Genomic DNA, 26,450 nt, shown 5'->3' on the forward strand with positions numbered 1-26,450 from the left:
ACATTCTTGGTATCAGAGATATGAGCTGTTCCTAATTTTTAAAATGTGTTCTTTGGTAAAATTTGAAATACATCACTATCATATGTTGTAGAAAAATGATAAAGCTTTTGAAACTCTATTAGTAGATGGTCTGCTATTTACATTGGCCTATCTCTGAGCAATAACAACTGTCTTCTGATGTAAGCAGGAAGGACAGTGATATTTTGGTGGGACCAGCAGGACCTAAGAGCATGAGTAACATTCTGAGGCAACTATAGAGTTAGTTATGGAACTCAGTGCTTTTAAATCACATCATACACCAGCACACTATGTTTAGCAAAATGTGCAGTGGTTTTCTTGGATTTTCTCCAAATATACTCTGGTCAAAAGGAAAACAATTGGAAATTTTTTTGCAGTTTATATCTATTAACAATATTATATAATTATCTCTCCTGATCCATATATGGGTATTTATACAGATAGATACATAGGTAGATACATAGATGCATATGAACAATTCACATAACTTATATACCTATGTGGATATATAGATATACCTTTATGAGAATTACATGTATGAAAATGACACACATTAGAATGAATAATCATAAGGATTTTTGTCCATAAACTACTGAATTTGAACATCTAGAAAAAAGTAGGTGCTTAACAAATATTATTGAATGAGTGAAAAAATTAACAAAATATATATATGTATAAACACAGCTGATTCACTTTGTTGTACAGCAGAAACTGGTACAACAGTGTAAAGCAATTATACTCCAATAAAGAGCTTAAAAAAAAAAGAAAATATCCTATGCATAAAATCTAATTGTGTTTCCCACTATGATCTACTTAGATGTCACTGAGGAAAAAGGAAGCCTGGATTCTACTATATCCACCACCAAATGATCATATCTATAGAGCATGCCCTAAAACTCTCAAGCAGATATTATTTCTATTTGCTTCTCTCTCACATCCTCAATTCTAATACCTATTACCTAGCAGTGCTCATTTCCATCAGAAGTTGCAGTGAAAGTTTTTTTTTTTTTTATTTCCATTATCTAACTTCGGAATGTAGAAGACATCTAGAAATGTCTTGAACTTTCTATTCTTCCACAAATGTGATGTGTGTTAGACATTCATAGGAAAATTGATCAGACTCACTTTCTCCAATATTATATAAAACAAAGTTAATCACCATTACAAATCTTACCAGCGTTGTAGGAATTTATGCAGAAATTAGGAAGTTCTTTTCATCCCAGGGCACTTTAGACACCTTTTACTCAAATGAAAACAAAAAAAATAAATGATGTAAAAACCTGTTTATCTGGGATCAGGAACTATTTGATCTCACAATGAGGCTTAGGTTCTCACCTGCATGCCAGAAGACAGACTAAGTTGATTCCAGTTTCATCCCACACTTTCTGAAATCCACTCTCACACAAGATTTTGACTGGGAAAGCAAATCTCTTTTGCCTTCCCTTGAGGAGTATTTAAACATGAATGATGCAAAATATAGAAGGTGATTCCCTAAAGTGCCCCTTCCTTTCCAATTAAGAGAAATGAGCATATGTGATAACTTAATTTTCAATTTGTCTTATTGCATATGGAAAAAATGTGGCTTATACTTGCAATTAAAATTGTTTACATGGGCCCTAAATGAAATCTTTGGACCAGAATAAAAACAAAGATGGTTTTCTTTGTACCTAGGTCTTGGTTACTAACATTCTTCAAGTAATGAATCAGGGCTTCCTAAAAATAAATGGCTGATGCTAGGTCTGGGGCAGGGACAGTAAAGGTGAACTGGAGCATCTTGCAGTGCTAGAAAGTAAAGAAGTGCTAAAACACACACATTCACACAGCGATGACAATATGCCAAAGGAATACAGGAGCCAAATGAAAGAGCCCCCAATACCCAAAACTCAAAAAACATCGGCAACAGTATAAATAACATAGAATTAAAATATAACTCAAAGTACAAAATAAATATTTATGAGTTACAGTGATATAAATAATTGAATCAATTACTAGATAAATAAGGGAGACTATATAGAATTCCAAACTATTTACATAGATACTCTGTCCTAAATCACTCCAATTACTAAGTGTGAGCTGTGCACACACTTAAGTGACTTCATTCCAAAGGCAACACATTGGAATGAGGGAAGAGAGTAAATTTACAGAGGAGAATTGTAACAAATAGTACCTCAGTCAGGTAATCAAGATTAACATCAACAGTGATGTCATATGGAGAGTATGTACTCACTGATATGATATGATGAAAATGGCACTTTATTACTGTGGTCTTTCTCCCAATAATCCATAACCCTACTCTAATGGCAAATAAAATATCAGGCAAATCCCAATGTGGGGGGAGCTTTTATACAAAATGTCTGACTAGTTCTCCTAAGAAACTATCAAGGTCAAGGTCATCCAAAACAACACAAATTAGAGAAACTGTCACTGCTTGCAAGAGCTGGAGAAAAATTTTCAACTGAGCTGATGTGGTCTCCTGGATCACATTCAGGAGCCGAAACATGGTGTCAGTAAAGACTAATGAATCTGAGTAGACTAATGGATTTTAATTAAAAATAATATAATAATAGTGGTTAACTACTTGTGACAAATGTATACCATACTAATATAAGATGAATATAGGTGAAACTTAATATGGGGTATATGGAAACCTTCTGTTATTTTTATAATCTACCTGTAAAATAAACCTGTTTTAAAATATAAAGTTTATGAAAAATGAATGGCATATTTTATTTAACACATCCTCACACATTATCTGTTGTAGCATATTTAAAAAATCCAATATTTTTAAATGTTGAATAATATTCCATTGACTGTACACCGCATTTTGTTTATCTATCATGTGTTGATGCATACTTAGGTCCCTGAACCATTTTGGCTGCTCTGAATAATGATGCTATGAATATGGTTCTATGAATACCTGAGTACCTGATTTCAATTGTTTTGGATATGTACTCAGGAGTGGAAAAGCTGCGTCAATTGGTAATTCTCTTTTGAACTTTTTGAGGAATCTCAAACTGTCTTTCATAGTGGCTCCACTATTTTACATTTCTATAAAGAGTGCACAAGTGTGATTAATGATGTTGAAAATCTTTCCATTTGCTTATTGGCCACTTGTATATCTCCTTCAGGAATATATCCTATCAAGTCCTTTGCTCATTTATTAATCAGATTATTATGCTCTGTTGAGTTGTATAAATTTCTTCTATATTCTGGATATTAACTCCTCATAGATATTTATTTGTTTTCTCCAATTCTGTGTGTTGCTATATCTATCTGCTGTTATGTCTTTTGATGCATAGAAGTTTAAAATTTTGACATAGTACAATTGACCTACTTTTTCTTCTGTTGCTTTTGTTTTTGGTGTCATGTTCAAAGAAACCATTGCCTAATCTAATGTTCTTGATCTTTTTCAAATTATCTTTCTAAGAAACTATAGTTTTAGCTCTTATTTTAAGGTCTTTGAAACATTTTGAATTTATTGTATATATGGTTTAAGTTAAGGGTCCACCAACATTTGTTGAAAAAAATAAACTCCAAATGGATTAAAGACCTAAATGTAAGGCCAGACACTGTAAAACTGCTAGAGGAAAACATAAGCAGAACACTCTATGACATACATCAAAGCAAGATCCTTTTTGACCCACCCCCTAGAATTATGGAAATAAAAACAAAAATAAATAAGTGGGACCTAATGAAACTTCAAACTTCTGCACAGAAAAGGAAAGTATAAGCAAGACAAAAAGACAACCCTCAGAATGGGAGAAAATATTTGCTAACGAATCAACAGACAAAGGACTAAGCTCCAAAATATATAAACAGTTCATGCAGCCCAATATCAAAAAAACAAACAACCCAATCAAAAAATGGGCAGAAGACCTAAATAGGCATTTCTCCAAAGAAGACATACAGATAGCCAAGAGGCACATGAAAAGCTGCTCAACATCACTAATTGTTAGAGAAATGCAAATCAAAATGACAATGAGGTATCACCTCACACCAGTCAGAATGGGCATCATCAGAAAATCTACAAACAATAAATGCTGGAGAGGGTGTGGAGAAAAGGGAATGCTCCTGCACTGTTGGTGGGAATGTAAATTGATAGAGCCATTATGGAGAGCAGTATGGAGTTTCCTTGCAAAACTAAAAATAGAGTTACCATATGACCCAGAAATCCCACTGCTGGGCATATACTCAGAGAATGCCATAATTCAAAACGACACATGCACTCCAATGTTCATTGCAGCACTATTTACAATAGCCAGGACACGGAAGCAACCTAAATGTCTATCAACAGATGAATGGATAAAGAAGATGTGGTACATATATACAATGGAATATTACTCAGCTGTAAAAAGCAAGGAAACTGGGACATTTCTAGAGACATGGATGGACTTGGAGACTGTTATACAGAGTGAAGTGAGTCAGAAAGAGAAAAACAAATACTGTATATTAACACATATGTGTGGACTATAGAAAAATGGTACAAATCAACTGGTTTGCAAGGTGGAAATAGAGACACAGATGTAGAGAACAAACATATGGACACCAAGTGGGGAAAGTGGGGAGGGTTGGGGGGGAATGAATTGGGAGATTGAGATACCAAATTGTATGTTCTAAATATATGCAGTATATTGTATGTTAACTGTATCGCAATAAAAAAAATAAATAACTGGGAAAAAAAAGAAGAAAAAACTGTCCTTAACACATTGGCTCATTTTGGCACCCTTATACAACGTCATTTGACTATTCATAAAATGGTTTATTTCTGGTCTTTCTAATTTGTTTTATTGCTCTATATGCCTGTCCTTATACCAGTACCGCATTTTTTTTGATTACTATATCTTTACAATACCTTTTGGAATCAGGAGGTATGAGAAACCCAACTTTGCTCTACTTTTCAAGTTTATTTTGTTTATGGGGTCACTTGAGATTGCATATAAATGTTTAAAATGATTTTTCCATATCTGCAAAAAAGTGTTACTGAGGGTTTGACTGGGATTGTATTGAATCTGTAAAGTTTTATGTATCATTGATATCTTAACAATATTATTTTCCAATCCATGAAAATGTGATATCTTGCAGAATTGATAACATATGCATATGTTTGTGTATGTATATATGTATGTACGTGTGTATGCATATATAAAGAGATTTACTATAAGGAATTGGCTCTTGTGGTTATGGGGGCTGGCAAGTGCTAAATATAAAGAGCCAATGTCCCACTTTGAGTCTAGAGGCCAGAAACTGCAGTGAGCTAGTAAGAGTCTATGTCCCAGTTCAGGTCCATAGGCAGGATACTGATGTAGAATCAAGAAGAACTCATATGCCAGCATGTAGGCCTTCAGACCGGAAGGGCTGATGTTTCATTTTACAGATTCTCAGGCAGCAAAATCCCCTCATCTTCTGAGGATGTCAGCTTTTTTGTCATTTTCAGACCTTCAACTGATTGATAGGATTAGGGCCACTCACAGTGTAGAGGACGATCTACTTTACTCAGTCTACCTATTCAAATGTCAATATCATCTGGGAAAATCTCACAGACATAACCCCAACAATATGCATCTCTGTAAATCACTTTTAGCTTCCAAATAAAGACAATGCTATGGTCATAATTCCATCTAATATAGTACAACTTTACTGTTTACAAATGAAATTACACCAAGTCCTCTCAAGAAGTATTCTCAACTGATTATAGTCAACTCCCCATAAATCTACAGATGCAGACCAAGAGAGAGAAGAAAATTTAGCAGGAGGGAGACAATGAACACTTTTGCCATTTCTCCATGCAGCTTTGCCTTCAGGTCCTACTTGGGCCAGATCAGGTGTATAGCGCTTCCATGTGATGATGGAGTACTGCTGTACACACCCAGCTTTATGGCTTTGATGGATCAGATAACACCAAGTGCATAATGGGCAGCCCAGGTTGCATAGTAATTTGGTGGCCCATGGTGAAGCATTCAGACTCAGCTATGGCCTAGTAGCAGGACAAGTGTTATTTCTTAAAAGGAGAGTAGTTATCTGTGAAACAGGGTAAAATTTGTTCCAAAATGCTAAAAGTCTGCACTGCAATTCACACATGGAGGCCACCCCAAAGCTTCAGAATCCCTATCCACCACAGATACATCAAGGACTATGGATCTACTCTGCCATTTCTGTCAAGGGGCAGAGAAGCTCATATGACAGCCTGGGCCTGTCGTAGAGCCTTTTCTTTTGCTGAACCCCACTCAAAATCAGCAGTTCTTCTAGTCACTTTATAATTGGGCCAGATAAATACACCCAAATGAAAAATATGTTACCTCCCAAATTTAGTGAAGCCCACTGTGAAACAAGCTTTCCTTCACCTTAAAGGAAATAGCTTGATATATCCCATAATACTGGTCCCACAGATATTTAACTGAGTTCGCATCTCCTGAATTTTAATTGTATTTATTCCAACCTCTGACACAGAACTGTCTTACTAAAAACTCTAGAGCAGTTGCTAGTTCTTAATCAGTAGGTCCAGATAGCATAACGCCATCAATACAATGGATCAGTGTGATATTTTGTAAAATGAAAGACAACTAAGATCCCTATAAAATAAATTAGGACATAGTGCTGGAGAGACTGGCCTCATGAAAAACAGAAAAGGTGTTTTGCTGCCTTTCAAGCTAAAAATTTACTGCTTCTGGTAACCCTTTTTGGCAGATAAAAATCAGATCTCTAGCTGCATACCAGGTACCAAAGACTCTGTTAATTTGTTCTGGCAGTAAAACTGCACATTGCACTGCAGCTGCAATTGAAATCACCAGTTGGTTAAGTTTACAATAGTTCTCCAAGATCCATTTGTCTTTCACGCAGGCAAAATAGGAGAGTTGAATGTGTATGTGATGGGAATCACCACCCCTACATCTTTCAAGTCCTTGATGGTGGCACTGATCTCTACAATCCCTCGAGGGATGTGGTGTTGCTTTTGGTTTTCTGTTTTCTTAGAAACAGACAGTAGTAGTGCATTCCACTTGGCCTTTCCCACCAGAAGTCTTCTCACTCCACTGGTCATGGAACCAATATGGATTTTGCCAGTTGCTAAGTATGTGTATTCCAATTATGCATTTTAGAATACATACCAATGGATGTATTCAGTAACCATTGGACCTGCTTTACATAGACATAAGCTAAATTTCCAAAAATCACAAGACTTCCATAAGCTACTACTCTGATTGGTGGAGTGCAGTATTGTTTAGATCTCCTGGAATAAGTTACAAGTCAGTGTCATTGTTCAGTATTTCCTAAACATTCTGCTCATTTCCTTTTACACAATGCACAGTTACCCTAAGAAAAGACCATAGGTCTCTACAGGGAAGTCTGGGAGAAATAAGTTGTAAATTTTTAGCAGTGTTCCAGGGTCCATTCTCAAGAGGACTAAATCTCCCCTTTATTCATGCAGTTTTAAGTTTCTAAACTGACTTGGGTCTGGAAACTTGTTGCAATGTCATAAAGCTGCTGTCATGATTTAAGTTAGAATTTTGTTTTTATAATGTAGAACTTTTCTGCCAACAAAGAGAAACTAAGAATTGAGTAGGATTCCTCTTTATTTCACCTCTAGGAAATGATCAGCTAGACAACACTGTACAGCTTCTTGTGTTTATTATGCTGCTTGTTGTTTTGACTCTCCTGTCCATTATGGGAAACATGCTCACCTTCCCTTTGAGGTTGAATGCCACCACTAGGCTGATGTGACTTGGTATCAAGTCACTCCCATTGCAGTTGGATTTCCCAAGGCAACAACCATAGGATCCACTAGAGGTCTGGCCTATAGACAAGAGCCATCAGAGAGCTTTTCAAGGATGTTAAGGCTCCCCCTAAAATATATCACTGAGGGTCATGATGAAATGTATGTCTCTGGACCCTCCCAGCATGGCTGAGTAGACCTTAAATGACAAATCCACTCTATCTTCCAATGTTTTTGTGCCTTTGAATCTCTTCTTCTACATTAAACCAAGGCAAGTCTGATATGTCTAAGCTGTTCACTGTGGGCCACCCTTTGGTTAATGTGTTACCTATCACTGCACAAACTGTTAGAGCTTTTCTTAACTCCCCCAACTGCAACAATAAATGCAGAATCTCTGCTTAGAGAACCCATACAGATAAATTAGCCCTGATCAAAACTTATGTTTTTCCTTTGATTATCCATTTCCACATATATTCCCTGGATATCTGTCTGTAAAAATTAGAAAGCTCAAGTAGTTGTTTTGGAGTGTAGTGTACCTCCACAGGTGTCATACTTTGTACCACACTTTTAGGTGCCTGCTGGAACTTATGACTAGTGACAGAACCAGAAGCAAAGAGGGGAGTTTGGGTGGGTTCTGAGGAAAGTCAGCATTGTCTTTCATGTCCGCTACTTCAAGGAAGGACATTAGAGTTTCCTCAGCCAATGCAGGGTTAATCCTTCAGACAGATAATGAGTGATCATGTCCTCTGGAGAGACCTTTTCTACTGGCAAAGAAGACTCATCCTTCTTCTGTTCCTTCTTTTCAGTTTCCTCAAACCTCCAGTGATCGAAGCCAAAATCTGGATTTTATCCATGACTCTTCTTTCTCAAATCTTTATCCTCTATAAAATTCTTTTGTTCATAAATCCTAAATATTTCTGGAACCCTTCTCTGTTTCTCCATTTTCACTTGAATTTCCTAGTTGCAAATGCAGAGATGGATTTTTTGTAAAAGTAATTTTTAAGAAGAAGTGTTATGAGAAGCTGTCTGTGGAAGAGGGGAAAGGTATATAGCCTCAATTTGAGTTTGGATTTATCCTGGAGACCTGGGAGTTTTGGAGTATTTATTGTACTATGATATTGGTTCTCTTGTAAAGCAAGGAGACCACCCTTTCACCCATGATCCAGTCATTTATTGGCCACTGGCGGACACTGGGAAGGTGGGCAAAATCGCCAAGTGAGTCAGTTCCAATTTCCTCGGATGCAGTTGTCAAGAAAGAATGTGGCTGTGAGTGTTAGCAGCTCAGACCCACAGCAGGTGTTCCTGGAGGCACATGTCCAGGGAAGGAGATTTGACCAGGTGCAGTAGTGTCCACAACGTTCTGCATCATCACCGGCACCACCAAAGTTCAAGGCTCCACCATTTCACACCCAAATCATTACATTAATCTCCCAACTGCTCTTCTGCTGATTGTCTTGCTCTCTTCAGTTTATTTTCCATACACTGTCTAGAGTTATCAGCCTAAATCTCAACTCTGACTGCATCATTTGCTCCTTTGATATTTTCCACATAGTACTTACTGTTAAGCCTTAACAATTATGAGACCTTTCTACTTTACCTTTATGAGCTAAGTGTCCAGCATGTTGCCTGGCACACAGTGGGAATTCAATAGATAATATGTGAATGAATAGTTAATTTAACAACCACAGCTATATCAAATTTATTAGGATTCCTGCATACTTATATTCACCTTCTGGCCTTTGCAGAATATTCTCTCTCCGAGGAACGTTCTTACTCCAACTGGTACATATTTACTCTGTTGACACTTTCTCATCCATTGAGTCTGATTTTTGAGATCTTTTCACCTTGTAATCTTTTTCTGACCCCAAGGTCTTTGTTGTATGTCCATTAGACATGCTTTCATAGCTTTCTCTGCTTCCACTATCTTACTTTTTATAAAACTGCATTGTAATTGTCTGCACTTTTTTAGGAGTCTCTCAATGGTTCTAAGCTCTGTAAAGGCACCGCTTAGATTTCTCTTTATTCACCACAGAAGCCTGATATGTTCCTTGGGCTCAGAAATATCTGTTGTGTAATGAATGAAGGACAGAGTGGTAAATGGGACTTATTTATCCTGAAATCACTCTGTTTGTAAATGAAGCTATGCATTTTAATAAGCAGCATTTCATAATGAAATGTTACCAAAAGCCAACTGATTAACAGAGAACAGAAAATGCCCACTGTGATACAATTATGAAATCCTGCTAGGAGCAGGAAGAGTAGCAAGGTAAATAATTTGTTCATATAATGATATACCCAGTTTCAGTTTATTTCTTATTCCTAGTTTAAGTCAGAGTAAATAAAACTTGTAGCTTCCAAAAGAGATATAACTAGAATTCATCTGAGACTCTGACACAGATAAAGGTAAAAATAATTCCTAATCTCTAGCATTACTTTGTCTGCATTTTACTAGCTTTCTTCATCTTCCTTTTTATTTAAATTAATTCAGTCGGTATTTATTATGAACCAGATATTGTGCCACTTGTAGAAACTATTGTTAGCAAGTAGGCAAGTACTGTATGGAGTATGACTATTGATTTACTTAATAAATGGAAATTCTTGTCTGACATTAAATATTACTTTATTTGAATCATTCCTCTTTCTGATTGGTTATCATCATAAATGGTTACATGCGTGATGTCAAATGATGCTGAATGCAATAGGGAAACATGGAAACATTGTATAATAGTTATAACTTAGTGCTTAGATATTAAATGGCTGATTGCTTTTATATTCTTAGAGGAGTTATATAGCACAGTGTCACAGTCAACATGAACCATCCACTATGATGTACAAAAATGCTCTGTGTTATTAATAAAATCATTACAAAACTAAATATATATATGATAGTATACACACTAAAATATAGCATATATATATATATACACACACATGCACATTTCAGCACAGTTCTGTCTCTATAAATGTTGACAAGTATAATTATGTTACCTTTCTATCTTCAGTTAGATTCTGATCACTGGTTTTTCAGTATTTTTGTTTTAGAGCATCCTCTTTCGGTTTGCTCACCTGTAAAATGGAGATAATAGCTGTGCCTACCATTTTGAATTGTTATTGAGATTCTTAGTAAATCAATAAATACCAGTATATTTTATTATATTTCTTTTGCTGTATTACATTAAAAGTTTTGAATCCATACATGTTGATAAAGTCAGGGAAATACGTGAAAATTTGGTAGAGTTTTCCAAAAATGCAAAGAAGATTCCTGGGCTGGATTTTTCTCCCTTTTCTTGGACCCATTTCTTCTCCCTTCCTTGCTGAAGTCATGATTTGTAGTAGTTCTTTTCTTTTCTTTTTCTTATGGATATTCTTTGCTGAGATTATCAACAATGTCCTTTTGACAGTTTCCTCCGTTCAATCAACTCGGGCTCCAGGTGATTTTATATTTCATCTGAAATAGCTTTCCTACTACACAATTTTCTAATGGCATTTTTCATCTGGTCATTTCTCAATGTATAGATTAAGGGATTTAACATGGGAGTTATCATAGTGTAGAATACAGCAACTGCTTTATCAATAGGTAAAGTAGCTGCTGGTCGCATGTACACAAATATGCAGGGCACAAAGAATATGAAAACCGCTGTGAAGTGGGAGACACAAGTGGAAAGGGCTTTTTGCCTTGCCTCAAAGCTGTAGGTCCTTAAGGAGCGCAGAATGACAGAATAGGAGCCAATCAAGAGAAGGAAGTTCAACAGACAGATGAAACCACTGTTGGCAGCAACAAAGAGTCCTAGAGTGTGGGTATCAGTGCAGGCAAGATTGAGCAAAGGGTTCAGATCACACATAAAGTGATCTATGACATTAGGGCCACAGAAGGGTAACCTGAAGATGAAGAGAATCTGTATGAATCCATGAAGAAATCCTCCCACCCATGACACTCCCACTAGCAGGGCACACAGCCACCGATTCATGATGGTTGTATAGTGCAAGGGCTTGCAGATGGCCACGTAGCGGTCGTAGGCCATTACAGTAAGCAGGATGACATCAGCACCTCCAAAAAAGTGTTCCCCAAAGATTTGGGTCATGCATCCTTTGAAAGGGCTTGTTTTCTTTTCATGGAGTGAATCTACAATCAGTTTAGGGGTATTGACACAGGAATAGCAGGCATCAATAAAAGAGAGATGGGCCAGGAAATAGTACATGGGGGACCCCAATAATGGGCTGGTAGTGATGGTCACCATGGTGAGCACGTTTCCTACCATAGAGACGATGTAGACCACCAAAAACACAACAAATATGATTTTCTGCATCTGTGGATTCTGTGTGAGCCCCAGGAGAACAAATTCTGTCACATTGTTCCTATTCTCCATGTATCTCATATAATGGTTAATTATGTTACCTGAAAATAAAGTCACTTTTTCTTAGTGCAACCTTGAATTCATTAAGCAACTCCATGTAATAAATAATACATGCCTAGATTCTACTGTGTTCTGAATTCTTAGGATTTTTTTTGAGATAGAAAAAAATGTTTTGATATCTTGAAAACAACTCAAATTCTCTCCTGCAAGAAGATACCAGTTAGAGTTAGAGACATGAGGAACTTAGTAAACACAGAGACAGGATATGATCTGTGCACACGTATTCACGTGAGATGACACAGAGTCTAAGGTGAATCAGTGCATCTCACACATGTAGTGGTAGCTAAGCCTGAAGAAAGGTAGAATATGGATGTAAAGGCTATGCATCAAAGCTAAAGACTTTTCCTTTTACTCTTAGAAAATGAGAAATCAGGAAAGATATTGGAGAATACCAGTTGAAGGATGAAGAGGGATTTGAGAAACAGGGAATTTTGGATATAACTCCATTAAAGATCATTGTGTGACTTGTATGAAGTGAGCCGAGGGTGAGGAAGGTGATAGAAGACAGAGAAGGGAACCCCAGTATCAGACTCTTTGTAACAGTTGCCATAAATTGTAACAGGGAATTAGTGATGGGGAGGAAATGAAATGACACGCAAGCTACTGTAACTGAATGATAAATGTGTTGCCTAATTCCAGTAAACTTATAATAGCTAATAAATATACTATCAATGATTGATTGTTATCATCATGGCATGATAGCAACCTGTGTGGATGGTATTATTTCATTTTTTGCACATGGGAAATAATCTTAAAGACTAGTGCTAGTAATAATAATAATGACCATATTAACTAAAACGTAAAGAATAGTGACTGTGCTTCAAGTGTTTGGCAAGCATGTCGTTATACAATTCTCATTGCATACTTGTAAGATGATTATGATTAACATTTTTATACTTATTTTATACATGAGGAAGTTGAAATATAGAGAAGGTAAGTGTACTGCCCAAGGTCAAGCAGGTAATATAGAATAGAACCATGATTAGATATTTTTCCCTCCAAATGTAGTATTTAACCCATGCTTTATACTGTTATGTTATAATAAACAGTGTTTAACTAGTAAACTCCTATTGCCATAACTACAATTACTTTAACAAATTTGGAGGCAAGTATATATGAAGTGAATTCATCAACAGATAAGCAAGCACACATACACCCACATATATACACATAGTACAACTTAATGAATCCCCAAATATTAATAACTATGTGGTGCTTCTTTCATTGTTGATCCATTTTATCTTTTTCTTTCCTCACCCCCATTTCTTCTCTCCGCAGTTGCCTTACAAAGCATAATCCCACAGACTTTTCTGCAAAATGGGGAAAATGACAATCCCAGTGGTGAAGTATGTTGTTTTGAGAATCAGAAAGACCAGATAAGAATCTTGCCTTGCCCCACTTGCAGCTTCTTGGTCTGGAGTATATTTCTTCCCACCTCACATTCTTGTTTCCTCTAAACTGAAGAGATAACAGTAATGTCCACCTCACAGGCTGTTATGAGCATTGATTGAGGAAACATACATGAACATATTCACCACCCTGCTGTGCACACATAGAGGACTTTCTCTTATTTGTATGACTATTTACCCTCGCAGGAGTAGGAAGGCTTGACATTTAAGCAATAATACAAAAAACAAAAACAAAAACAGAAAAACATTTTAACCATGAAGTAAACTGAGGAAGACTCATCTCCAATTTTACTCTTTAAAACATCACAGAGTCATATTAGGCATAGCAGTGGATCCCAGGAAATGTTCTTCATATTCATATATTTTTTTAGCAGTTGACAAAATATACACATTATTCCAGTTTTCAGTCATAAATAATCTCATCTACATACATGTGTAAAATTAAACAGTATATTCCAGACTTTGATTCCAGGGAAGCCTGCCTTGAATATATTAAGATATACGTATAAGTACATTTATAAGCATGAAAGAGAACCAACATTTGCTCCAGCTTTTCCCAACTCTCAATCTGAAATAAAGAATAGCACATGTACAAAACTTTGCCTTGTAGAAATAGCCCTTTGTTTTATGAGGCAGAAGAAAAAGGCAGCCATATTTCACTTTCTTATGATATGTTTAGGTATCAAAAGGACTAAATTTCTTTTTCTATTGAATGAATTAAATAATGGGTAGCCTATAATCTTACAGGTTGACTTTACACCATTCATTCTGCAAAGTCTTATTATATTTTTTTTTTTACTTTGTTGAAAATACACATGCTATCTGTGTCCATGTTTCAATCCAAAACCCCAGTGACACTCCCACCCCCAGAAAAAGCCTTCACTTTGTAATAGCAGTGAAGTCACTTTTGATGTGTGTTTGGAGTCATTATTCTATGATACTCAGCCCTAAGGAGACTGGATTTTGTAAGGCTGCTTAGTGCGGGGGTTTCTGCAGGAGTCAGGGACTCATGTCACCAAGTGGGGCTGCTTTGGAACGTCCAAGACAACATGAAAAGGTGATACCACTGGGCAGTTTAGTAGAGAGTTACTGCACCATGAGCTGCCTCTTTCTGCCAATCTCATTTGTTCCCAAACTGCAGACAACATCAGAGAAGAGAAGTGAGGAAACACACTCTACTAGGACCCACAGGGCACACTACCTGCTTCTCCAAAGGGTCAACATGTCAGATCTCACCAGATCCTCAAAGCACAGTTGGAAAGAGAGGGCATGGGTCATCACACAGTTGTGCAGATAAGGAAAGTGAGGCACAGGGGGAATGAGGGACTTGCCCAGCTACAGGCAGCACCCAGGTCCCCAGGCTGCAGGCCTTGGGCTCCACAACCCTCACTCACAAAGCCTAATAGATCTCCTGTGAGAAGGGCCCAGAATCCTGATTGTTCATAACTCACATGTTATAGTCCAGTTTCTGTACTTCACAGAGTTGTGAAATTCTGTACTGTATTTCACCCAATTGGTTCTAGTTTATTTTCCTACAGTTTCCAGGAAGATCCTTCCTACCAATCAAATGCATGTTAAGCAGACAGCAATAAATCCTTTTTTATTTGACTGAATAATCTGAAATAGAAACACCAGAGACCCTAGCATTTGGTACAGAGCAGTAGGAAAATTACAGAGCATTGTCGTCCCCCCCCCCTTTTCTTTATCATATCTGAAACTCTGATCTAATCCCAGGTTGCAACTAAAACACCGAAACACCAAAACAGAAATGATGGTTGTATAATGTTTCTTTGCATCTGAAACTCTTAAATTGCTGAAGATCCCACTGTTGGTCACAGCAGATAAGCAGTGAAGGCAAGTCAGGAGGTGATTAGCCAACAAAGGGCAGAGATGGGACTCTGGCCCCAGAAAACAGAAAGGGAGGCAAGCAAAGAGCTGGGGAATGAGAAAATTACAGACAAATTTGGGGGCACTTAACATGATTCCAGGGAGTCGTCATGTGTTATAGTAAGAAGAGATTGACTATTTATCTAATGGTACACACGACTATGTCTTAGGGGGAAGGCAGCTGAGGAACAGAATTTATCTGCCTTCATATTTGCATGAAGAAATATCATTTAATATTTAATTTTTTTATGTCTTTTTGTGTGTGAAGTGTATTTAAATTTTGTTTTCACTCACATGATTAGTCTTATCTATTAGAGGAAGTATCTCATGGCCAAAGAAGAGTATCAGGTGTTAGCTAGATATTACAAATTCCTTAATCTCTATGAGTCTCAAATTTTTCATCTGTCAAACTTTGTTAATGATATTTGTCAAATATCTTTTGAAGAATGGGGTGAAGTTAAAATGCTCTATAACTATATTTTTAAAAACTGTTGAAATGAAATGATTAATATATATGGAAAATCACAATCTTTAAAACATCGACACTTGAAAAACTTACCTTCTGATCTTAGATGAACCTAGTTGTTCAAAAATAATCCATCTTCAAATTGACCTCCTCTTGGCATAAATAACTTTCAGTATGAAAGATGACACACTCAGAAAGAGACTATTTAAATACTTCAATATCGAGAGTAATATAGAAAAGTAAGTATTTTTATAAGTCTAAATCCTTCCTTCTAGCCTAAAGCCTCAAAAAGTTTTTACAGAAAACTCTGGAGTTGAATTTAGAATGGATTCATCTGGAACACTATGGAGAAATGATCTTCTATAGATGGTACTGGTCACATAGGCAGGAGGCAGAGTGTGTGGTGGACACACATTCAAAGGGTTCATTCCACCATTGATGAATCTTGCTCTGTGGATGTGAACAACCAAAAAGATATTTTCACCTTCAATGCATGGTTATTTAAAGAGGTTTCCATAAACATTGAAAGACCTTGTCTTGTAGCCGCTATTTTCTCTCCTAGGAATTAATTATCTATTTAGATGGAAAGGCTTTGTCTTAGAAGCAGGTATTCTGGAGAGACATGTTTGAAAAACACTCATACTTGAGTGGGGAATTGTATTTCCTGCATTTGCAACCAAAACATGTGCGTCCCCTTAATCTTAACCTGGCTTTTTAAGAAGGCTGAATGTTATATGAATAGCAAGGATGGCATCATTCCAGTCTGGGGGCCTGTGATATAGTTCACCTGTGCACTCATGTCAGAGAGAGAATTTCTGTCTTATCCACATTTAGACATTTCTGAAAACCTAGTATCCATTGCCTGAGAGCCAAAGCAGTGAAGGCATAATAGTAATGGCAGTAGTTTTAAAGTACCTGATGACAAAACTTTTTTTTCCCCATTTATCATATGGCTATTAAAACAAACAGAAACTCTAAAAGTCTCCGGATAAGTCATCCTTGGGATCTATGTGATGGTCCTCATGGAACCCTAGGCAACATGAAAAATGTGGAGACATATCTTAAGCACAAGAAGGAATCCTAAATCAAATACAAGTATTGTTCCACATTCTTGTCACTTTGTGTGATTTTTCTTTCTTTTAGTCATTCTAGGAGTTATGCAGTGACAAGTTATTGAGGTTTTAGTTTGCTTTCTGTGATCACTAATAATGTTGAACATTTTTTAAAATGTTATTGGCCTCTTACGTATCTTTGTTTTTTTTCCTGGAAGTTTCCTTTGAAATGCTTTGTAAAATTTAAAAAAGAGATTTCTGGGTTTCTTATTACTATCTTGTTATAAGGGCTTTTTATATATACCAGATATAGGTATTTTGTCACATATGCTATGTATATATGCATAACACAAATATGAATATATTCATTTATAAAAGTTTGTGCATAAATTTTATATATCATGTAAATTTGTGTATATATTACTGGATAGATAGATAGATAGATAGATAGATAGATAGATAGGTAGATAGATGATAGATAGATAGATAGTTTGTGGATTGCCTTTTCATTTTTTTAAAGAAATGATATCTGCTTAGCAGAGATTTAAATTATTGCCAAGTTCCAATTTTTTAGTTTTTCTTATGGTTTGTGCATATTGTGTCAGGTCTAAAATATTGATCTACTTCTATGTCAAATGTATTTCTTCTAGAATTTTTCCAGGCTTAGGTTTAACATCTAGTTCTCTAACTCATTTTACATTAATTTTTGTGTATATTGTTAGGTGGTTGAGGTGTTTTTTTTTTTTTTTTTCTTTTCTTACATGGATAATCAATTGAACTGGCATTTGTTGAAAAAACTATTTTTTCTGCATTGCATTGCCTTAATATCTTTTTTTCAATTATACATTTTTTCTAGTTATGAACATTCTATTATGTTTCAATACTAGACAACACAGTTATGGGAGCTTTATAGTACGTCTTGAAGTTTGGTAGAATGTATCCCCATTGCGTTCTTTTTTGAAAGTTATTTTCTATTCCAATTTCCTTTAAAATTTTATATTTCTATAGAAATTTCAAAATATGATTGTCAGTTTCTTCAAATATCTTGTGGTATATTTATTGGAATTACATTGAAATAAAAATTGATGTGGTAAACAAACTGAGTCTGTTATTCTGTCAACATGGCATATATCTTCCTTTGCTTATCTATTTACTTTTTTACAGCAGTATTTTCTGGGTTTCATATACAAGTTTTGAATATATTTTTAAATATATCCATCAAATGTCATGTTTTTAAGTATTTTGCACAGTACTGTGTTTCTAATTTCAATTTTTAATTGTTGTTTTTATAAAAATCCATTTGGTATTTTGTGTTGACATTCTGTCCTGTGACCTTATTAAATTAGCCACTTAGGTCTATTTGATTTTTGTAGAGCTCTTAATATTTTCTATGTATAAAATGACACCATCTGCCCATATATATGTTTTTGCAATCTTGCCTCTTCTTTTCTCATCTGTATGTCTTTCATTTCCTTTTCTTACCTTGTTGCAATGGCTAGAGTCGAAGGTACAATGCAAAATAAAATTTAGAGGGAAAAGAATTGTCTAGTTTCCAATCTTAGAGAGAATTCATCATCAAGTATGATGGTGGCTCTAGATTTTATACAGATGCTCTTTATCAGATTGAATAAATTCCTTTCCTTTCCTCATTAGCTAATGTACATTTTTATTCACAAATCTGTATAGAACTATATCAATTGTATGCCTCTATTGAAATGATCATGTTATTCTTCTTCATTCTGTTAATTTAGGCACTATCACTGATTAATTTTTGAATGTAAACAATGTTTTATTCCTGGTGTAACCTACACATGGTCATGGTGAATTGTTGTTAAATAAATTGACAGATTTCATTTATTGGCATGGTGTCTAATATCTTTGTGCTTATGTTCATAAGATGTATTTGTCTGTCATTATCTATTTTGCTATGTACCTGGGCATTTATACAATGCTTGTTTTATGAAATGACATTGTCTACTTTCTGAAAGAATTTATGTATAATTTGTATTCTTTTATTTAAAGAGTATTTTGTGGAATTCAGAAGTTGACTTTATCGGGCCAGGAGTTATTTTGAGGAGGATTTTAAGAATAAATTTAATTTCTTCAGGTAATATAGAGCTATTCAGTTTTTTAAAATTGTTAATATTTAGACAATTTTTAAATGTTACATTCCATTTACACTTATTACAAAATATTGGCTATATTCTCCATGTTGTACAATGCATTGTTGAGCTTCTCTTACACCCACAAGATTGTATCTGCCACTCCCCACCCCTATACTACCCCTACTCTGGCCGCTGGTAACCACTAATTTGTTCTTTACATCTCTCAGCCTGTTTCTTTTCTGCTATATTCACTAGTTTCTTTTATTTTTCAGATCCCCAAATAAATTATACTATATAGTATTTTTCTTTGTCTGTCTGACTTATCTCACTTAGCGTAATGCCCTCCATGTGGTGTATATATATACCACGGCTTTTTTATCCATTCATCTCTTGATGGATACTTGGGTTGTTTCTATATCTTAGCAATCTCTAAATAATGTTGTTATGAACACTTGGGGTGCATACATCTTTTCAGATTAGTGTTTTTGTTTTTTAAAATATACTCCCAGCAGTGGACTTGCTAGGTCATATGGTAGTTCTATTTTTAGTTTTTTGAGAAGTTTCCATATTGTTTTCCATGGTGGCTGTACCAATCTACATTCTCATGAAAAGTATACAAGGGTAAGTCTAGTCAGTTTTTAAATGTTTTCTTCAATTAGATTTTGCAACATTTTTACAAATAGTTGATTAGTTATTTTTCAGATTTTCTGGGTGAATTGTGTTTGATAATTCTTACCATCTTGTTAATGTCTTTAGAATCTGAATCTGTAATGCTTCAGGTGCTTTCATTCTTATTATGAGTAACGTGTCTCTTACCTCTCTTGTTCTCTATTTTACTCCCTCCCACTTCGATCTCACATTCTTGCAAAGACCATATCAGTTATACTGCTGTTTTTAAAGAATATTTTTTTTGTTTGATTGATTTTTCTATTTATTTTTCATTTACTTTTCCACTGATTGTTGCCTCATCATTATTTCTTGTTTTTTACTTATTTTCTGTTTAATTTCCCTCTAATTCTTTATTTCTAGAAGTCAAAACCTTAGTAATCAATTTTAGACATTATTTTCTAGCATATATATGTATTTGATGTATATATGATTTGTAGTATATAGTATATACTTAATATTTTATATATACATATGTCTAAATTTCCCTGTATAGATTTTACTAATTCCCAGAAATTCATATATGTGGTTAACCCAACTTCATTTACGTTAAAATTTTTGTGATTTTTTAAATTGTGATAGAATTCATATAACATAAAATTCATCATTGTAACCATTTAAAAATGTACATTCACAAGGTTGTGCAATTATCACAACTTTCTAACTGGAGACTATTTCCATCACCACTTGCCCATTAAGAAATCTATTACTATGCTATCATTTCTCCCTTCCCCCAAGACATGAGAAACACTGATCAGTTTTCTGTTTCTATAAATTTGCTTATTTTGGACCTTTCTTATAAATGGATTTAAACAATGTGTGGGCTTTTGTGTCCTTTCACTTAGCATGCTTTCAAAGTTTATCTTTATGATAACATGTATTAGTACTTTACTCTTTTTAATGGTGCATTAATACTCTTCTGGATATACCCAATTTCATTCTTTAGTCATTAGTTACTAGAAATTTTGGAAATTTGGGTTGTTTTGGCCACTGTGAATAGTGCTGCTATGAACATTTATACACATTTGTTTGAACAACTGTTTTGTAAGTCTTTGGGTATTTATCCAGGAGAGGAATTGTTGGGTCATGTGGCAATGCTATATTTAATTTTTGAGGAACACCAAATGTGTACTCATAAAGTATCACCATGTTAAATTTCCACCAGCAATGTTTCCAGCTTTCACTTTCTTGATAGTGTCCTTTGATCCACAAGAGTTTTTAATTTTGATAGAATCCAATTCTTCTATTTTCCTTATGCTTCTTCCACTTTTGCTGCCATATTTAAGAAATGATTGGTTAATCTAAGATCATGCAAATTTCTCCGTATATTTCCTACTAAACATTTTATGGTTATAGTTGTGCATTTGGTCCTTGAACTATTTTTAGTTAATTTCCATATATGGTGTGAGGTAGGGCTTCAAGTTCATTATTTTGCATTTTGATACCAGTTTCTCAGCACCACTTTTTGAAGAAACTGTTCAATTCCTATTGAATGGTGTTGGCAACCTTGTGAAAACACAATTGACAATATATTTATGGGTTTGTTTCTGGACCTTCAATCCTGTTCTATTGATCTCTTTTTTTCTTCTCATTCTAGTACACTATTTAATTACTGTAGCTTTTAGTAAGTTGAGAGAGAGAGGTGTGTGTCCTCCCAATTTGTTCTTTATGTTTCAAGTCTTTTTGGCTTTTTGAGGGTTCCTGGAGTGCCTTATGTTTTGTTTCAAATTATTTCTCTTTAGGAATTCCCTGACAGTCTAGTGGTTAAGACTCTTGGCTTCTAATTGAGGGGGTGTGTGTTTAATCCCTGGTTGGGGAACTAAGATCCCACATGCCAAAAAAAGAACGTTATTTATTTTCTTCCAAAAGCAAAAAAAAAAAAAAAAAAAAAAGTTAATGTATTTAGACTTTCTTGAAGCCTCCTTCTTTGCTTACAGTTGGTTATTTTTCAAGCCACTTCTTATTCCTCATGCAAGTATGCTTTCCTCAGGCTCTTCCTTCTACTCTTCCAAATGACCTAGTTATTATTGCATTCATCTCTGAATCCATCTTGAAAGGTTTCACACTAGCATTTAGGCACATTGCAAATAGGCTTCTGGCATATTATAGTCTCCTAAATCCTGATCTGTCCACTTTGCTGGGATTCTTGCCCCATGTGCCTTATCCAAGTGCGTACATGTTGTAAACAACTAGCCTTAGAGGTTTGGGGTTTTGACCAAACTGATTTTGACCAAACTTCCAACCATGTTCCTTCCAAGTTCCTAACCATCCAGGCAAATCGCTGGTCAAAACCCATAAATCTGTATGTGTTGCACATCTGGACATTTCTCCTTCCAAACAAAGTGAACAAACAGGTGCACTGCCTGAACTTGTACACACTGAGAGGATTTCCATCACTATTGACCTTTAAGGATTTTCTTCCAGAATGGGGCTGTATTTCTGCAGCTGTCCACTTTGGGGTTATGCCTGCTTATCATTGCAGAATGATCTGTATACATGTCCCAAGTCTTCCCTCCCTCTGTCAACTGATCACAGTCAACTCCCCATCAGTCCATATGTGCAAGCAAAGAGAGAGAAGACAGAGTGATTAGAGTGGGGACCATGGCCATTTTTGCCACTTCTCCATGTACCTTTGCCTTCAGGGCCTACATGGGCCAGATCACATATATAGTGCTTCTATTTGATGATGGAGCACTGCTGTGCATACACAGCTTTATGGCTTTGATGGGTCAGATAACACCAAGGTCATGATGGGCAGCTGAGTTTGCATAGTAACTTGGTGGGCCATGGTTAAGTGTACAGTCTCTGTTAAGGCCAACTAGCAGACCAAGAGCTATTTCTCAAAAGGAGAGTCATCTGAGAAGGATAGCAAGAATTTGCTCCTAATCCTAAGTGGCTTCACTGCACTTCAGATGTGGAGGCCTGCCAAAGGCTCCAGCATCACTATTTGCCACTGACACATCCAGCACCATGGATCTATTGGATCATTTGTCCCTAGGGGCAGAGAAGCTTACATGACAGCCGGGCCTGTGGTACAGACTTTTCTTTTTCTGGGCCCCACTGAAAACTAGCAGTTTTTTGAGTCACCTGATAAATGTGCCAAAGCAATACGCTGAAATAAAAAAAGTACGTTGCTTCTGAAATCCGATGAGGCCCACTTGATATACTGTGACTTCTTTGATTATAAGAGGGGACAGAAGGAAGAAGTTATTTTTCACCTTAAAAGGGATAGTCCCATACAACTGAGTTGTAATTTTCTGCACTCTTTTTGAGATATCTTAATGGGTCTAAGCTCTGTGAAGGCAGCATTTGGCTTTCTCTTTATTCACCACTGAAGCCTCAGCAACTATTGTTGTGCCTGATACATTGCCTGGGCTCAAAAATATTTGTTGTTTTGTTATATTAACGCATATATGTGGAATCTAGAAAAATAGTACAGATGAACCAGTTTGCAAGGCAGAAACAGAGACACAGACATAGAGGACAAACAGAGAAGTCAAGGGGGAATGTAGGGTGAGATGAATTGGGAGATTGGGATTGACATATGTACACTGATATGTATAAAATAGATAACTGATGATAATTCTGTAGAGCACAGGAAATTCCACTTCACTGTACACTAGAAACTAACACAACGTGGTAAAACAACTGTATGCCCCCCCAAAAATATATGTTGTTTAATGAATGAATGAGGAAGAAAATGAATGGAATATATTTACATTGAAATTGATTTTTTTGCTTAGACAGAACAACATATTTTTAAAACTATTTTTCATAATAAAATGTTACCAGAAAGCTTAGTAACATAAAAATATAACAAAAACAACCAATGTCCATAAAATAATAAAATCTTTCTAAGAGCATAGAGAATATCAAGGCAAAAGATTTATTCATAAGAAGACACACTAAACTTCAGTTTTTTTTTTTTCTTATTCGTAGCTTAAGAAGGAGTAAAATAAATTGTGGTTTCCAAGAGAGAAATGTCTAGAATTCTTCTCAGATTCTGAAAAAGATAAGGTGGAAAAAATTTCCTTGTCTCCACTACTAATTATTTTTCTGCATTTTACTGAATGTATTCATTTTCCTTTATACTCACATTTATTTACTCAGTATCATGAACCAGACATTTTGCTATTTGAGGAAATTATTGTTAGCAAGTGGTCAAGTAATTTATGCTGTATGACTGTTTATTTAAGCCATTGAACTTCCTATTTGGCATTAAAATATTTTTTTATTTAAAACATCACTTTTTCTGATGGTTTATGAGCCTAAGTTGGTGACATGAACAATGCAAAATGATTCTTGATGCTAAAAGGAAATTTGCAAATAGGGTCATATTGTTACTTATGCCTTAGAGTTAAATGGCCCATTGAGTTTATATTCCTAAATAGTTACCTAACACAGTGTTATAGTCAATATATTACCACACACTATGATACATAAAAATGAGCAGTGTAATTAATAAAAATTATGGGAATTTAGTTATATATAATGAATACATGTGTATAATAAACTAGTATATATACTAATACATAGCTAATTAAATATATAAATATAATTAATATACATGCATGTATGTATATATATATATATATATGTATATAGACAGAAAGATGGGTAAATAAATAGTCAAGCATGGTCCATGCCTCAGTAAATGGTAACTGGTATTATTATATTAACTTTCTATCACACTTCCTGGCAGTATATCATAGCCATGAAGAACAAGGTCTGAGAGGCAGTTAGATTTTGGTTCCTGGTTCTTCAATGTTTCTATTTTGGATCATCCTCCTTTCTGTTTGTGTACTCAGTTTTAAAATGGAGATAATAGCAGCACCTACCTCTTTGTGTTGTGATAGAGATTCCTTCTGAATACCAGTGAATGTTATACTTGTTTTATTTCATTTTATCAGGGTAAAACCTTTTGAATCTATATACAATGATGAAGCTAGTGAATCTAAGCTCCAATTTTCTAGAACTTTTCAAATAGTCTGAGTCGTCCCAGGCTCGGTTCCCCTCTCTTTTCTTGCATCCATTTCTTCTACTTTCCTTGCAGAAGCTATGGCTTCTACTTGTTATTTTCTTCTCTATCTCATAGGCATTATTTACTGATAATGTCCATTCACCAGTAATGTCCTTTTAACCTTTGCATCAGTTGAGTGGACATTGGGCTCCATGCACATTTTATTGATCACCTGAAATCACTTTCCTACTACACAGTTTCCTAATTGCATTTGTCATCTGGTCACTTCTCAATGTATAGATTAAGGGATTTAGCATGGGATTTATCATAGCGTAGAATACAGCAACTGCTTTATCAATAGGTAACGTTGCTGCTGGTCTCATGTACACAAATATGCAGGGCACAAAGAATATGAAAACCACTGTGAAGTGGGAGACACAAGTGGAAAGGGCTTTTTGCCTTGCCTCAAAGCTGTAGGTCCTTAAGGAGCGCAGAATGACCGAATAGGAGCCAATCAAGAGGAGGAAGTTCAACAGACAGATGAAACCACTGTTGGCAGCAACAAAGAGTCCTAGAGTGTGGGTATCAGTGCAGGCAAGACTGAGCAAAGGGTTCAGATCACACATAAAGTGATCTATGACATTAGGGCCACAGAAGGGTAACCTGAAGATGAAGAAGATCTGTGTGGTTGCATGAAGAAAGCCCCCCATCCATGCTACTCCCATTAGCAACCAACACAACTGCCTCTTCATGATGGTTGTATAGTGCAAGGGCTTGCAGATGGACACATAGCGGTCATAGGCCATCGCAGTAAGCAGAATGACATCAGCACCTGCAAATAAATGCTCCCCAAAGATTTGGGTCATGCATTCATTGAAAGGGCTGGTTTTCTTTTCATGGAGTGAATCTACAATCAGTTTAGGAGTATTGACACAGGAATAGCAAACATCAATAAAAGAGAGATGGGCCAGAAAAAAAGTACATGGGGGACCCCAATAATGGGCTGGTAGTGATGGTGACCATGGTGAGCACCTTTCCTACCATATAGATGATGTCGACAACCAAAAATACAAATATGATTTTCTGCATCTTTAGATTCTGTGAGAGTCCCAGTAGAACAAACTCTGTCACATTGTTCCTATTCTCCATGTATTTCATGTTATTGTTAACCATATTACCTGGAAAAAAAAGTCCCCTTTTTAGCTCAACCTTGAATTTATTAAGCCTCTCAACCTAATAAATAAGACATGCCTAGATTCTACTGGATTGTAAATTCTTATAAGACTTTTGTGATAAAAGAAAATCATTCTTATCTGTTGAAGGTTGCTTAAATATGAATGTTTGAAAATATGAGTTTAAGAATATGAGAATGTGAATGTAATGAAGAAGAGGGATTTGAGAAAGTGGTAATTTTGTGTATAAGTGCAGTAAAGGTTTTTTGGACTTGGATGAAGTCAGCTAAGATTCAGTAAGTGGATGAGAGCCAGAGAAGGGAACCCCGTTATCAGGCTAGTTGATATAAACTGTGACAGGGCATTGGTAATGGGAAGAATGAAAAGATACAGAGGCTATGGTAAGAGAATTGATAAACCATGTTCCCTAAATCCAATAACTTTATAATAGCTAATAAATATACTTAATGATTGATTTCCATGGGCATGGCATGATGGCAACCTGTACATGGTATTATTTCATCAATTTTGCATGTAATCTCAGAGACTAATGTTAATAGTAATATGAATGATAATATTAACTAAACCTTAA

At 35.6% G+C, this 26,450-nt stretch overlaps 1 protein-coding gene and 1 pseudogene across 1 annotated transcript; both read right to left on the minus strand.

Annotated features, from left to right (window-relative positions):
* Positions 1–11,163: 11,163 nt before the first annotated feature.
* LOC130849634 (olfactory receptor 4C46-like) lies at positions 11,164–12,102 on the minus strand. Its single transcript, XM_057728638.1, has one exon. The coding sequence runs from the start codon at positions 12,100–12,102 to the stop codon at positions 11,164–11,166; it is 939 nt and encodes a 312-aa protein (XP_057584621.1).
* Positions 12,103–24,907: 12,805 nt separating this feature from the next.
* Positions 24,908–25,844, minus strand: LOC130849792 (olfactory receptor 4C46-like; annotated as a pseudogene).
* Positions 25,845–26,450: the final 606 nt, after the last annotated feature.

Source organism: Hippopotamus amphibius, chromosome 3, assembly GCF_030028045.1.
Source record: "Hippopotamus amphibius kiboko isolate mHipAmp2 chromosome 3, mHipAmp2.hap2, whole genome shotgun sequence".
NCBI lineage: Eukaryota > Metazoa > Chordata > Mammalia > Artiodactyla > Hippopotamidae > Hippopotamus > Hippopotamus amphibius.

Excerpts from the sequence above, each read along its gene's own strand:
- LOC130849634 (XM_057728638.1), bottom strand. The coding sequence starts at position 12,102 with ATGAGATACATGGAGAATAGGAACAATGTGACAGAATTTGTTCTCCTG.